This window comes from Littorina saxatilis, linkage group LG15 (genome assembly GCF_037325665.1).
Source record: "Littorina saxatilis isolate snail1 linkage group LG15, US_GU_Lsax_2.0, whole genome shotgun sequence".
Taxonomy (NCBI): Eukaryota; Metazoa; Mollusca; class Gastropoda; order Littorinimorpha; family Littorinidae; genus Littorina; species Littorina saxatilis.
The window spans coordinates 32,086,946-32,102,270 of NC_090259.1; the positions used below are offsets into that span (position 1 = coordinate 32,086,946).

At 42.3% G+C, this 15,325-nt stretch overlaps 1 protein-coding gene across 8 annotated transcripts in view; it reads right to left on the reverse strand.

Annotated features, from left to right (window-relative positions):
- The window catches only part of LOC138949078 (ras GTPase-activating protein nGAP-like), a 220,053-nt gene that overhangs the window by 129,549 nt on the left and 75,179 nt on the right, over window positions 1–15,325 (reverse strand). For 5 of the 8 annotated variants that reach the window (XM_070320814.1, XM_070320810.1, XM_070320816.1 and 2 more), the window contains 2 exons: window positions 9,715–9,810; window positions 7,450–7,494 (listed from right to left, as the gene is read on the reverse strand). The exons of 1 other annotated variant lie outside the window; for it this stretch is intronic. In XM_070320814.1, coding sequence (XP_070176915.1) covers window positions 7,450–7,494; window positions 9,715–9,810 — 141 coding nt within the window. Of the gene's footprint in view, window positions 1–7,449; window positions 7,495–9,714; window positions 9,811–13,792; window positions 14,013–15,325 lie in introns of those variants that run through there. 2 more of the 8 variants (XM_070320811.1, XM_070320817.1) reach the window with 2 other exon arrangements.

A 15,325-nucleotide genomic window follows, 5' to 3' on the forward strand; every position in this document is an offset into this window, starting at 1 on the left:
CGACTTTCCAAGAAGAACTTCCTCCTTGGTCTATAACGATAGAGTTAACCTTTGTGTCCCCCACTTGACGCCGGGGATATTATAGGTTGTAGCCTTGGAGTCTCGTCGAAAGCGATACCGATACTGACAGAAAACTGCTTGTTGGCCATGTCTGATGGGCACACAATGATCGGTGTTGATGTTGTTTTTTGAAGCTACAATACCGTGCTTCTAGCCATTCACCATGCAAATACACGCATGTCCATCTCTCACTTAACCACGCCCCCCTCCACAACAACAATAAACCCATCATAGCTAGCTAGCAACAGCCGATGACTTGCAAAGGATCGACATCTTCTTTCTTACTTCTCCCACGTAACGGCAGGAGGTAAACCCTTCGGTGGGGGCAACAGCGATACCGACACTGACAGAAGCTACTTGGTGGCCCAGTCTGATCGGAACGAAATGATCGGCTCTTAACCTGATTTTGTGTCCGGAAGCCACACCGTGCGTTTCCCTGCAGTTGGACACATTATACAGAAAGTGGAGGAGCTTTACCAGACCAAGGACTGACTTCTTGGTGGTGGTTTCTGGGTGAAAATGAGGTTAAGTGGTGGTGTTGGTGCTTGGGGATGTGAAAGGAGGAGGTTGGAAAGGAGGATGTGAGAGAGGGGGAGCTGGGAGGGAGGGAGGGAGAGAGAGAGAGAGAGAGAGAGAGAGAGAGAGAGAGAGAGAGAGAGGGAGGGAGGGAGAGAGAGGAGAGAGAGAGGGAGAGAGGGAGAGAGAGGGGGGGCCGGGAGGGAGGGAGGGAGAGAGAGAGAGAGAGGGAGGGAGAGAGAGAGAGAGGGGGGCTGGGAGGGAGGGAGGGAGGGAGGGAGGGAGGGAGAGAGAGAGGGAGGGAGAGAGAGAGAGAGAGAGAGAGAGAGAGAGAGAGAGAGAGAGAGAGAGAGAGAGAGAGAGAGAGAGTCTGTTTCAGTATTTTGAACAAGAAAGCACACACGCTCGTACACCATATTAGTACTGATCAAAATCCAAGTTAAAAAAAAACACACGAAGAAAACACCCTTAAACAACTCAACACACAAACGCTTTCAGGAAAACGCAATCAACTACAAGCATTATCAATCTCGCAGAGTATTACCACCAAACACACACACACACACACACACTCACACACACACACACACACACACACACACACGTATATACACACAGACACCCACCCACCCACACACGCACACAAACGCACGCGCGCTCACACACACACACACACACATCCTATTTTCAACGCAATGACATGCATGACAGCTAATAATTGGACTCAGCAGCTGCTTCTTCTTATCTAAACTGAGCACTAAGTCTAAAAACCCTCCAAATAAATCTTATTTTTACGCCCCTAAAACATCACCCTCACCCCTTTTCTCTACCTTAAAACCTGTTTACATAATCAATGCCACAGAATGCGTTACGTCACTCAACAAATGCCTGACAGAATGTGCAGCAAGGTAAAAACTTGACATGCCTTTTCCGTCGCTATCTCGTTTGCCTTCGACAAAATTCTTTTATTCCACGAGGAAACTCGGTTCGTGCATGCAGTTTTTTTCTTTCTTTCTGTGTGTGTGTTGTTTTCAGTTTCCTGCATAGAAATTGCTGCAACTTTTGTGTGACGGAAGATGGATTTTCCTCAAGGCTGTCTTTTCAATCTGTGGAACTAATTACCTGCTTTGATTGTTTTCTGTCTGTTTGTTCATTTTCGTCTGTTTATTTTTTGTCTCGCTTAGTTTTGCTGTGTTTTATCTTATTTTGCCTGCATGTTTGCTCATTTTCCGTTCGTCTGCTCTACTAAACCATAAGATGTTCACAAATTCTTCTTTTTCTCCTTCTTCAATATTTCCATCGTTTGCTTTGTAGTACCATATTCCAAAGATGGCGTTTTGAAACGACACCTGTGTTTATTTCAGGTGAACCAGTGTTTCACGCAAAGTTAATTAGAGATGACATCGACCCACATTGCACACTACATTGAAATGTTCGGGGGTGAAGAGGAGGGGGGGGGGGGGGGGGGGGGCAGAAGTTGGTTATTGGATTCAATTTGAAACCTTGACGTAGGAGAAGCAGATGGAAAAACAAGAAGTAGAAAAAGGAGGAAGCAGAAGAGAAAGAGGAGGAAGCAGAAGAGAAAGAGGAGGAAGAAGAAGAACAACAAGACACACAGGCTGTTGTTGAAACATGTGCTTTTTCCTGGTGGTGTTGTTTGCATTTTCTCACAAATTCCAAACGGGAACGTGATGCTGAATTTTCTCTGAACAGTATTTTTGTAGTGAGCACACATCCTGAGGCTCTTCGCTTATTTCTAAACTTTAAATGGAACTTACCACACACAACAACAAAAAACCAACAACAACCGCACAAAATAGGAAAAAAAAGGGAGTTGGGGAGGCAAAGCAGGCAGAAGAGTCGATATCTTATTCTCTACACTTCTTTTTCCGCCAAAACATCCAACTGCATGAGCCATTCAGTTCCTGTTAGTTAGAATTATGATAAATCATTTCCCTATACACTTATTACCCCCCCCCCCCACACACACACACACACACACACACTCTACTAAACCTTTTCTATTCGTCTCACTTGTTACTTACTCGCACAGGAAAGCAGAATGATTGTCAATGTCATTATTCATTGGTCACTCATGACAGCGAAAGAGCAAACTGTCTCACTCCATCTGAGACGGAGCGCGCTTCTTAGGTGTACACGAGAGACGTACATGTACCTCTAAAAGTGTCAAACCCCTCGTTCTGTACTGCTAATGACGCCTTTGACCTGCACGTGGAGAAATATCTGACCTACTGACGACAGACCGACATGGCAAGAGAACTCGTTAGCATGTTTCAAACCAGCACGCTTTTCTTAACTTCGAGATCGTATGTAAGTGTTTTGGCTAAATGAGAGAAGTACTTTTGCAGAGTGCCACATTCCGTATGTAAGTGTTTTGGCTAAATGAGAGGAGAACTTCATAGAGTGCCACGCTCCTCTGAACTACTAATGATGACTTTGACCTTTTGTGCGTCGAGAAACATTTGACCTGCCAGCGACAGGAAAAAGGGCACGTTAGGACAGTTACAACCAAGACGTTACCCTCGCATTCGTCGAGTGTCAACGTCAACCGACATCAGGGTAATCACAGTGACAGAACCGAACCAAAAGCAGCAAAGTTATAGATTTTCTTTATGAATGAGGAAGTCGAAGGATGTTTTTTCTCCAGTGTTAAAGTCTTGACACTACTATGGTGACAGACATGATGGTTAAGACGGGATGAAAGCCATCTTTAAGTATTCTGGCGATAATCACGTGATTATAGTCAAGGCCACGACCCACATTCCATGCCTGTCGGATCTTGTCAACAGCGAAAGCTATTGCTGCATGACCTATTAAGCCCAAGCTGAAGGAAGAGAATTTAAGCAGTGGTCAAAATATGATTCCATAATCATGTCCGTGCGTGTGAACTTCTGTGACTTATGAATTGAAGGATGAGTGGGGGTGGGATTGGCAACGGTGACAGGAAAGACAGACGTACGGAGTGATACCAAGAAAACAACCTGGGAATCTTTAAAATAAGGACAAAATGGCTTGGGAATAAGATATTTTGATTATGCTCCGTTTGTCCTATTTCCGTTTCTTGGGGGTTGTGAAATTTCGAGAAGCATACAAACATGGTCATAAAAAAAAATATCGTGTTTTATTGATGGAAAGTTTCATGAGTGTGATCGAGACAGACAGACAGACGTATCTCATGGATACCCTGGAACTGCATCCTTTGCCCCGCTTTTGGAGAGGTTTTGCTAATGCTAATTGAAACTTTGTTTTGATTATTCTAAGCACCAAGACCTGCAGTCTTCTCTTCGTTTCTTTTTCATTTGTTTGTCTGCTTCTTTTTCTTCCTTTCTTTTGTCCTTCTTCCAATCACTCCCTCCTTTGATTGGTCCTTTCTCTTCTTGTTTCAACTGACCAGTGGCGAAAGACAACCACGCCAACTATCGACTTGAATTGAGCCGAGGAAGTTTACGCGACTGCCAGAAAGGCGAAGGCGTGGACGGAAAGGAAGCTATAATTTTCTTCACAGTCATATTCTCCCAAACAAACGAGGCTTTTGGAACAGGAATACCGAAACTAGCGATAATGATTCGAGACTCCGATACAACGCCAACACAACACTACATTGACCAATTCTCAGTTTTGACACTGATTCAGGTGACGTCGGAAACAAGGCCCTGAACTCCTGCCACAGAACTTCAAAGGCTGCGGTGACCTCCCATTAGCGCAAAACGCGCTCAATTACTCGCTTCAAAGACCGCCGCACGGTAGAGTGACGTTTTCACCCACTCTCACTTTCCCCCACATCACACTCCCTCGCAAACACAGACAGACACACACACGCAACAAGAAAGAGACTGAAAGACTGATGAAGAAGAAACGGTTTGACTCACAGACCCTCTGTCTCTACCTCCCGTCTCTCTGCTATCTTCGTCGATAACATGCATCTATCTAGCTTTCCCCCCTCTCTCTGCTTCTATCTATCTCTCCATGCCTCTTTCACTCTGGAACTCCCTCTATTTTTCCCTCTCTCCCCCCCCCCCCCCCGCCCCATCCACTCTCAATCTAACTCTCAGTCTCTCTCCCTCTCTCGTACACTGGGTCTAACTATCAGAGATCGCCTTGTCTCTCTTCGATCTCACGAGGGCATCGTTAGTCTCCCCCTCCCCGACCCCCCCCCCCCCCCCCCGTCCCCTACACCCCCCTCCCACAGGATTCACTGTCTCCCTTCAGCTCTCAAGGGGGAATCAAACTACATTCGTTAGTCGGGGGAAACCTCTTCTGTGACCTTTTGCCAACAATTCGGCTTTCAGCGCTGACACTCAACTCTCTTCCTCTCCATGCCAGTGCTGATATGCTGCGGCATTCATTCATCTATGCTGTGGTTAACCCTTTGGGGTCACCCCCCCCCCCCCCCCCCGTTCTATTCCACCTCACCCCCCCCCCCCCCCTACTATTCCACCTCACCCCTTCCAAAACAGAGAGAGAGAGAGAGAGAGAGAGAGAGAGAGAGACACACACACATCCCTACTTATCCCCGACATACACAAATAATGGGTCAGCCACAAGCCATAAAGTCGTGACAGACAAATAATGATTACGGTCGGTGTAATTTGCATATAATGCATATTCATGGTTCCGTATCCCTCCGAATGCATGTCATCTACAGGAATGTCAATTTTAGTATGTAGCAGGGGTTGCGCTGTGGTCAGCATTATTTTCATTCAACTATTTTACCTCTCTTCGTTTCTTTGCGTGTGTTGTAAACCGTAACGAGAACCCCACGAAATTTCAATCTGCTGTCTGCATGGTCTGTCCTAAAATGACAACGGCGATTTCAAAGTATTGAAAACACAAATAGGTTTCATGTCTTTTCCAATGTTCACGAAACTGAAATGGCGGGAAATCGGTTTATTTTGGCCAACATGTCGGTCGAAATGAACACCCTTTAAAAAACTGATCTGATATCATTCGTGAAGTGTTATCACATTGGAATACACGTTGGATCCTGGCTGCTTCATGCGGATAACGCAGACGGCAAGGATCTGATGCTTTCTTTGTGTCTCATTCAAAGTTGCACAAACAGCAGCGATGAGCTCAAACATGAAGTTGTCAATGGGCACTGTTCACAATACAGACACTATGAAGAGTAATCTCTGTAATTTATGATGCTCTTCAGCAGCCAATCTCAGCAACACGCAATATTTCAAGAATTGAATCATAATTCAATTTGTTTTTAAAAATGCATGTTAAAAAACACAGGCAATTCTCCAGTACAAATAGCACACGATAATGTCCTATAATAATCGATTACATCAACAGGATTCGAGAAAAAGCAGTTGTCGTAAAATCATCTCACTTACCGTCATTCAAAACACAAACAGTACAAAAATGTGGCGCATGCTGTGTTTTGCTAACAACTAACTACTACTACAAACATATTCATCTAGAAATATTGTATACATGCTTCTCTAACCATTCACTATTTCACGACATCAAACACATGTAAACACATTTAGGAAAAGAGTATAAGAAAAACAAATACAGTGAAGACAAACCATGCTGTTAGTAAACTCAAGATACTCAAACAGAACAGTGTGTTAGAAACACCACGAATCCCATATATATGTTGCAACATTGCATAACTACACAGACTTAAAGAAAGGTAAGGATCTGGTTCGAGTGGGAGGAATTAACAGTAAAATACAGATCTAAGCCAAATATGCGAATTATAGAAAATAAATTGACAAGATCGTGTTTTGAAAGAAAGATGTCAAAAACTGCGGGTTAAAACCCCGGAGAAAATTTGATGAATTATGATGCCACTCACACAGAAGCCATAAAAGATCAGAAAAATGATTACTGTCGAAAATATCCCGATACTTTTGAAACAAGTCAAGTGAAACCGTAGCATTTGCAAAAAACGCAGCTTGCATGGGGATGAAATATGAAAAGTGAGAGCGTGCGCGCAGAATGTGATGAAATACGGTTGGTGTATTTTGCGTGACTTCAATTTAAGTGAATATTTGTTAGTTTAAGTGTGCATAGTTCTTGGTAAGAACTCTACCATCAGTCGTATGATACGGTCGTTTGGAAGTGGCAAGGCGGGTAGGCCAGAGAAAAGAAAAACATAATCAACAATGATTTTTTCCAAGGCGTCTACCAAATATTATCTACGCATTTCGGGGCAGATATGAACGCCGCCTATGTGCGTGATTCATGTTTGGTGCAACAACAACAACAACAACAACAACAACAACAACAACAACAACAACAACAACAACAACAACAACAACAACAACAACAACAACAACAACAACAACAACGTTGGCAATGACATCAACAACGATGGATATCGAGCACTATTAACAAAAGCTCTGTCGTGGTGGCCATATTTACGTTAACTGTCTCAATACTCTTGGGATGAAGACATTCACATTGTGTAACACGTTGTTCCCATTCACATGGTTTCCAATTACACTTCTTTTACTTTGTATCAAAACATGGATTCCAGTTCTTACTTACAGTGCGCAACGCAATGGAACATTTCATCTTTTCTTTCTTTTTCTTATTGTTCTGCGTTCAAGTGATTATAATTGGAGAGATACCAAATTGTTTACTGATTTTTTTAACAGCATTTCTAGTATGCTCTTGAAATCAAAATTTCATTTTGTTACACATACTTCTTGGAAAAATTGACCACAGTTCAAAGAACAAAGAGCCAAACTAATAGCACACCAACACGCCACACTAAAAAGCCCAAGCCGGCAATTATTTCCTACATCACAGACGTGACAAAACGAAATTCAAGACTACAACAATAAGATATGGACAACACAAGAAAATATGACTGATGACAGAATGGGTCTACCATACCATGTGCGCAAGTTATTCGCTGTAGGGGTGACACATTCACAGGGACTGTGGAAATAACAAGCAATGATCAGGCAAGGACACAAATTCAATGTGTTACGACAAGAACACGAATTCAATGTGTTATGACATGAATGGGCTACCATAAAAAACAAAGGTCGGGCCAAAGAAACAATTTTGATAAGTTAACGACACAGATGGACTACCGTAACAGACAATGGTCAGGCAAAAACATAGTTATGACATGAATAGGCTACCATACATGCAGTTTTTGTCTGCCGTAGCTACGAGCAAATGGCTCAAGAAAGAGATGCTTCCACAAATGAAACACAGTTATCACTGCAAGCGAATCAATTTGCATTTTATAAAAATGGCTTTGAGCAGCTTCAACAACTTCAGCCAATCACAAAAATAAAGAACTATTGAAAAAAATAAAGAAGTTGAACAGAATACATAAGAATTAAGTGCATAGTGCACCAACATAGTTAGGAAAAAAGTCACAATTGAAAAATCATGTTGGTAAGACAACAGGTACAGCAACAAACTGCTACTATCGTACATAAGCACAAGGTTAAATCCACTTGTGTTAAAAGACATGTTGCGTAGATTTTGAATTGTATGCACTGGAAACTGGAATAATCAGTACCCGTCAATCAATCTAAGCAGAGTTGCCATTTAATCATGCATTATTCGACAGCAAAAAAAAGAGAAAACAAAAAAGCGCAGAGCCCCGCTGCGCAGTATATATATATATGCGTACTTCCATTTCTGCGACAAATAACTACACAGCGCCATCTAAGCCAAGCCAATGAGTACAAAACTTCACAACATTGACACTTCTGCAAGGATTCGGTCTTAATTCACAGTGAACGCATTTTTCCATCCGTTTTCATTGATAGCCTGGTTAAAATGGCAAGAGAGATATGTTGTAATACTGGAAACATTCGTTTCACAGTTCAACCGTAGCTCAAGTTCCGCCAAATCAGACTCAGATAATGTTCCAAAGATTCTCTTTTTGACAGGTCTGTAAATTCCTATATTTCTAGCTGACGAACCCTTCAAAACGATTCAGCATTGATGACGAGATCGCCAAACTGACCAAGAATATTGTTCGACCTTGTATCAGAAACCCTCACAGAGGAGGTTGTGAATTGGAGAATGAAAACCCTCACTTATGAGCTAACTATTGGACACAAAAGAGGTGTTGTGTAAGAACGAGTGGGGGGTGAGGTGGGGCAGGGTGGGCCTTACACAATGCAATAATGCTGACAGCAAGGACAGCGGCGATCGGCCATGATGATGATGATGATGATGATGATGATGATGATGATGATGACGACGACGACAATGACGATGATGACGCTGCATGGTGTTAGTAATGCCAACAATAACGTCATTACTAAAAGGCTGCTGCTGCTGCTGCTATCAACCATGCTATACTACATGATATCGATACGTTTTTGTTTGTTTAATCACCATAGACTTCTACTGCAAAAACAGAATAATACACCGCACTCAAGAAGGACAGAAAACAAAATCGAACAGAACATGAGCATAAGTGAATGTACTTCAGTTGTTAGTAAAAGTCAGTACTAAAAGACACTTAAAGAGAAGCTTCAACGATTTGTCACAAATGAAATCTAACATTGCTCGCATGGAAAACTCGACAAGCAAACAGCAAGAATAAGAGACATCGAAACGTGTCATAAAAGTACAGCCGCCAGCCTGAGACAAAAGCGTGAACATCAGCATGCAAAAGTGATCAGCAAAACACAAGTCCGCATTTTAGTACATCATACTAAATCAAAGCCAGACACCAAATTCTCATTAATAAGCATTTACTTGAAGACAGTCTTAGTTTGTACGCAATTGACTTCAGTTAGTTAGAAGAAAGGCAGACAGAGCATTCTATGTAGATCTGCAGTGCGATAATATATGTCAACATTGCAATCAACGCCGGTTTAGATAAGCGGCAAGGCTGAAACAAGCCATCCGAAAATCTAGAACATTCTAATATCAAGACAGCCATACAGGAGTTAGTGACGAAACGAGAGAAACTTAGCAATTAGAGAGAAACAAAGCCAGTACACCTTCCAACAGCACAGCACAGCAATCAACACAAATACCACCAAACTGCTAAGCAAAAAAAATAAAAAAATAAAAATACAGAGACCACAAACCAAGAAAATCTAGCCAAAGTAAAACAAACACTCGCACACGTATATATAGATATATCATACAACAGTGTGAGAAATTCTTACTACTTACAAGTTATGCTCCTCGGGCGGGGCCGGGTTTTTGTTTCGTTTACGGGTTAACCGGCCCAGGCTCATTGAACGTTTGAGAGAGCCAACCAAGGAGCTGCTACAATGGGAAACAAACAAGCAAGGCAGGCACAACTCAATATAAATGTTATGCAAACCACGTGGACAAAATGCAAGTGAGGATATGAAAAAATATCACCCTCTATGAAGTGGTATTAATGAGGGAGGGAGGGAGGGAGGGAGGGAACAAGCTTGATTGGGATAGCTCTACTAAATCTGTGAGTGAATATATGAACTAAGAATGATCAAACATACATCAAAAGATAACATTTTTTCTTCAAAAATATGTGAGGAAAAAAACCTAAAAAAAACTATCCAAATTAGGAAATCAAACATAAAATAATATAAATAGATTAACAATACAAAAAACCTCAAATAACAAATTTAAGAATGCACCTAAATAAATAAATAAATAACATAAAAATAACCTGAAATTAGTTACTGTCAATTGTGGTGAGAAAATCAAAGGGGTAAAAGCAGTTGGTTAAAGGGAGGGGTGGAAATGAACAATCAATAAAAAATAGGTTCATTCAAAACTACAGCATTCCGCTAAATGGGTGAAAATACATGGTTAAAATCCAAAATGCAAAAATAACGAAATATCAATTTTGTCACTGCTAAGAACTGACATGCCCAAAGTAACAATAAAATCAGTGTCTGAACATTATTTTCATGGTGATTAAAAAATATCCACCTTCATATTAATAGAAAGTTTAAAAAGGGCGAATAATTTGTTAAATTGATCAAGAAATTTCTTTCGCTTTAAAAATCACACAACTTTTTTTTCATGAATGTGAGACTTCAGGCATTCGCAATCCAGCAGTGATAAAAATGACAACAAAATTCAAAAATGCAAATAGCATAATTTAACATTTTGTCAAGCAAAACCACACTACCAATACTGACTCATCAAATTAAAACAAAACAAGAAAAAGAAATGAAAAGCTGAAAACATCCAACCACAAACAAACAGGCATTGCCTGCATGTTTTTGTAACCACCAGAGCAAGCGTCTGTATAAGGCTCATATAAGGCTCATGTGTGTTAACTATTCAGTCAAATCTTTCGATTGCAACTCCTTTGCGTCATTCTTAGTTTCATATTTTTAACATCTAGTGGGGTGTGGAATGTTTTAGCCCTTAAAATAGTTTCATTTTTTCAGAATGAGTCTGATGGCTTGAACTTTCAGAATATGATTTTGACCGCTTGGGCGGGAATACCCCTCCCATCCAACCCTACTCACCCAGCTCCCCCAAATCCTTGTATCAACATAAAGGAAAAGTGAAAACAGACCCTCACAGATTAATCAGATTAGTAGCCTAATTATATAGAATGTTACAAATTCTTATTCCGCATGTTATTAACCTAACCTTCACGCACAAAGCATCTGGCTACATTGCGATGATTAAGTTTCAAGCAGTACTTATACTGATACACCAGGCATGAGATCATATACACGTTTAAGCATTCTGTGTAGTTATATTGTTCTGTTGAGAACCAAGGGAATAAGTGAACAAGCGTATAATATATATCCAACACCCACCTACCTTTCTATCTGCGTGTCTGTCTTTTTGTATTTCAATCTATCTGTCGGTTGTGATATTTGCGGCATGGACACTTTTGCGTATGTGCCTATCTTTGTTCCTTTCCGACTTAATTTCGTCTGTGATAATATCTTAACTCTCTCACATTCTTCCACTTTGCCTCTCCCTATGTCGGGCTAACAGCCCCCCCCCCCCCTCCCCCCTCTCCTTCTCTAACGCTGTCTCTCTCACTGTCTCTGGCCTATCTCTCTCTCTCTCCCTCCATCTCCTCTCTCACATGTACTCTCTCTCTCTCTCTCTCTCTCTCTCTCTCTCTCTTTCTCTCTCCCTCCCCCTTTCTCACAGATAGGCAAGGCTGTCCCTCCACCGTCTCTCTCACTGTCTCTGGCCTCTCTCTCTCTCTCTCCCTCCATCTCCTCTCTCACATGTACTCTCTCTCTCTCTCTCTCTCTCTCTTTCTCTCTCCCTCCCCCTTTCTCACAGATAGGCAAGGCTGTCCCTCCACCGTCTCTCTCTTTTCCCATATCCCCTTCTATTATCTATCAACGTTGTCTTTTCCCCTTCTTATACACTACCTCCCTTACACCCCTTCCTCCCACCCATCCATCCCCATTTGCTTCCCACTTTTCCAAGCGAATGCAGTTGCCACGGTGGAAAAGCAGAAGAGGTTGTAAAACAAAAAAGAGAATTTGGCTTCACCCACTAAACAACAGCCAACACCTTTCAGGCAGCTTTCCAAGAGAAAAAAAACGAAGAAAAAAAGAAGAAAAAAACCAAACAAACCCGACAGCGCGCTTGCTTCTACGCCAAGCGAAGAAAAGAAACAAATTAAGACCCCCCCCCCCCCCCCCCCCCACTGTACCCAGGTGCATGCTTTTAAATGAAGGCCCTGCCAGTGCACAGTTTCGTGCCCCCTCCCCCCCCCCCCCCCCCCCGTTTTTTCCCCTCATTTGCAGTATCTTCTTTCTTTGCTTATAATTGACTTGTTTCTTTCTAGGCTTTACTTCGAGATGAAGGTTCCATCGATAGACTTAGAGTTTTTGTTTGTGTTTTTTTGTTTTATTTTCTGTGCACTGATTTGTGTTTTTCTTCTGTCTACGTGTCTGTCTCTCCTTTTCAGTTTTCTTTTTCCTTGCTTCTTCGCTATCTTTTTCTCTGATTTTCTTCAGAATAAAGGCTTTGTTGGGGCATTATTAAGCGTTAAAATATTACCCGTCTTCAGTTTCTGTTTTCATTGCTGCTTGGCTTTTATTTATTTTTTTAATTTTCATCTTCTTGGCCGGAAGCTCAGTCTCAACTTCGGCGTAGCTTTTCCGCACTGATATTTTGCGTATTTATTTGTTCACTTATTTATTCGCTTGTTTATATCACACATACCTGTTGATGTTTCTGTTCGTGTTCGCCAACCCATCTCTCTCTCTCTGTCTCTCTGTCTCTCTGTCTGTCTGTCTGTCTCTCTCTCTCCTTTAGATTAGTCCCCTCTCTGGGCGAGGGCTGGTTGAAAAAAAGCTCGTTGTATTGCTTATGCCACAACCCTCGAAAAATAAAATTTGATTTGATTTGATTTGATCTCTCTCTCTCCTTCTCTCTCTCTCTCTCTCTCTCTCTCTCTCTCTCTCTCTCTCTCTCTCTCTCTCTCTCTCTCTCTCTCTCTCTCTCTCTATCTGTCTCTCGTTCTCTCTCTCCATCTAACAGTCAGGTTTCTCACGTTCCATCAAATTACAAGTAAATACAACACCACACCATTACTACGGCATGTGTACGGGTGCATCTGTTGCTTTCAAGTCGACATGACCAAAACCACGAATAGCATAATATTCCCGACAGTTTCCTTTCTGTTTTTCTCATTTTCGAGGACAGCTAATGACTCTGTAGCTCTCTTTAGAGAAGTACAGTAATTTAAATCATGAAAAATCACAGACAGACAGACAGACATATACAGAAATACACGCACACGGTTGAGAGAGAGAGAGAGAGAGAGAGAGAGAGAGAGAGAGAGAGAGAGAGAGAGAGAGAGAGAGAGAGAGAAAGAGAAAGAGAGAATGAGAATGAGAATGAGAATGAGAGAAAGAGAGCGAGAGCGAGAGAAAGAGAGAGAGAGAGAGAGAGAGAGAGAGAGAGAGAGAGAGAGAGAGAGAGAGAGAGAGAGAGAGAAAGAGAATGAGAGCGAGAGAGAAAGAGAGAGAAAGAGAGCGAGAGAGAGAGAGAGAGAGAGAATGAGAGAAAGAGAGCGAGAGAGAGATAGAGAGAGAGAAAGAGAGAGAGAGAGAGAGAGAGAGAGAAAGAGAGAATGAGAGAAAGAGAGAGAGAAAGAGAGAGGGAGAGGGGGGGGGGGGAAGAGGTGTTCATGGCAACCGAACTGTATGCACAACCCAAGAAACGGGAGAAAAAAACTAGCTTTAAGAAAACTCAATGCATCTATACAACAAGGGAATTAAACTTTCAACGAGTGATTTAACAAAAAAATTGAAAACCCTACCTTGCATTTCCTTTGGAGTCGCTCGATCCTTCAGAATTCAGACGCACTTTTTTCGAAATTCTCCCTCTTAACACACATCTTTCTAGCTTTCCTGCCATTTTTGTTCCCTGCCAGGCACTCTTTCAATGCGCAATGGAGCAGAAGAAAAAGGACACAAAATTCGTCCTTGTCTGTTTCTTTCTTTTGTTCGTTTGCTACTCCTTTGATGCTCTCACTCGACAACTTTCCACATGTTACCTCAGGAGAAGATCAGAATGACACAGCTCGACAGGCACTCACCTTAGCCCTGATCGACGAACAGTACCCAAAAGAGGCGTGGATCCATGTATACACCGATGGATCAGCAACTAACGCCGTGCTCAATGGAGGTGCAGGCATTCTCATCCAGTTCCCTGGGGGACATACAGCTACATCCAGCGTTGCCACTGGCAAACACTGCACAAACTATAAAGCAGAAGCAGAAGCTCTCATGCAGGCCGCCTCCTTCGTTCAGGACTCCGCAGACCCTTGCTACCAAGTTGTCTTCCTCTCGGACGCCCTTTCAGTCCTTCAGGCCCTAGAGAACGACAAACTCCCACAGCTGGCCAAAGCATTACAGATGGTCAGACAAACCAGAAGAGTTGTCCTCCAGTGGATACCAGCACACTGTGGGATACCAGGAAATGAAAGGGCAGATGAGCTGGCAAAAGAAGGAGCCGTGGAAGACCAACCTGAAAACAGTGTCAGCTTTAGTGAGCAGAAGACAATCATCAAGGCATTGATGAGGCCAAGGACAAACAGAGATGACTACCACACAATGTCCAGAGAGCAGCAAGTCAACCTCATCAGGCTGCGTACTGGCCACAACAGGCTCAATGCTCACATGAACCGAAAGTTCAAGCTGGCGCCATCACCAACCTGTGCCTGCGGTCAAGAGGACCAAACAGCGGAACACATCTTACAGCGATGTCCCTTACTAGATGAGGAACGAAAAGAAGTGTGGCCGTCACCAACTCCCTTGCAGACCAAACTATACGGCAGTCGACAGGAGTTGGAGAAAACGACAACATTTATCACCAGTGCTGGACTGATTGTGTAACCTCTGCGAACGCCAAGAAGAAGAAGAGAGAAGACTCGACAACTTTGATGACGTCTATTTGAGACTGCAAATCCAGGGAAAAAAACTTGAATCGTTGCAAAAATGCGATTTAGCCTGAACAATGGCTGTTTTAGATCCTTTAACACTCAATGAGCAGAGTTTCCTGACTTTCTGGTACATACATTTGGACAATGCTACGAATTTCACAGTTAAAATCATGTGATTTTCAAAAGATTCGCCTTGTTTCGTCGGTTTCTCTTGTCACTTTCTCAGTTAAAACCGCCCACTATATATCGCTACACCGAAGACTATTCGTTTGTCAAAAACGTTATTCTTTATTCTTTAGCTCTGCAAGTTCATTCCAACATTTCTGGAGAAAAACAAACAAATCCACTGAATTGGCTGTAGTCTTGACCTGTCCTGCAATTCCTCCCACAAACACACACTTCTGTAAT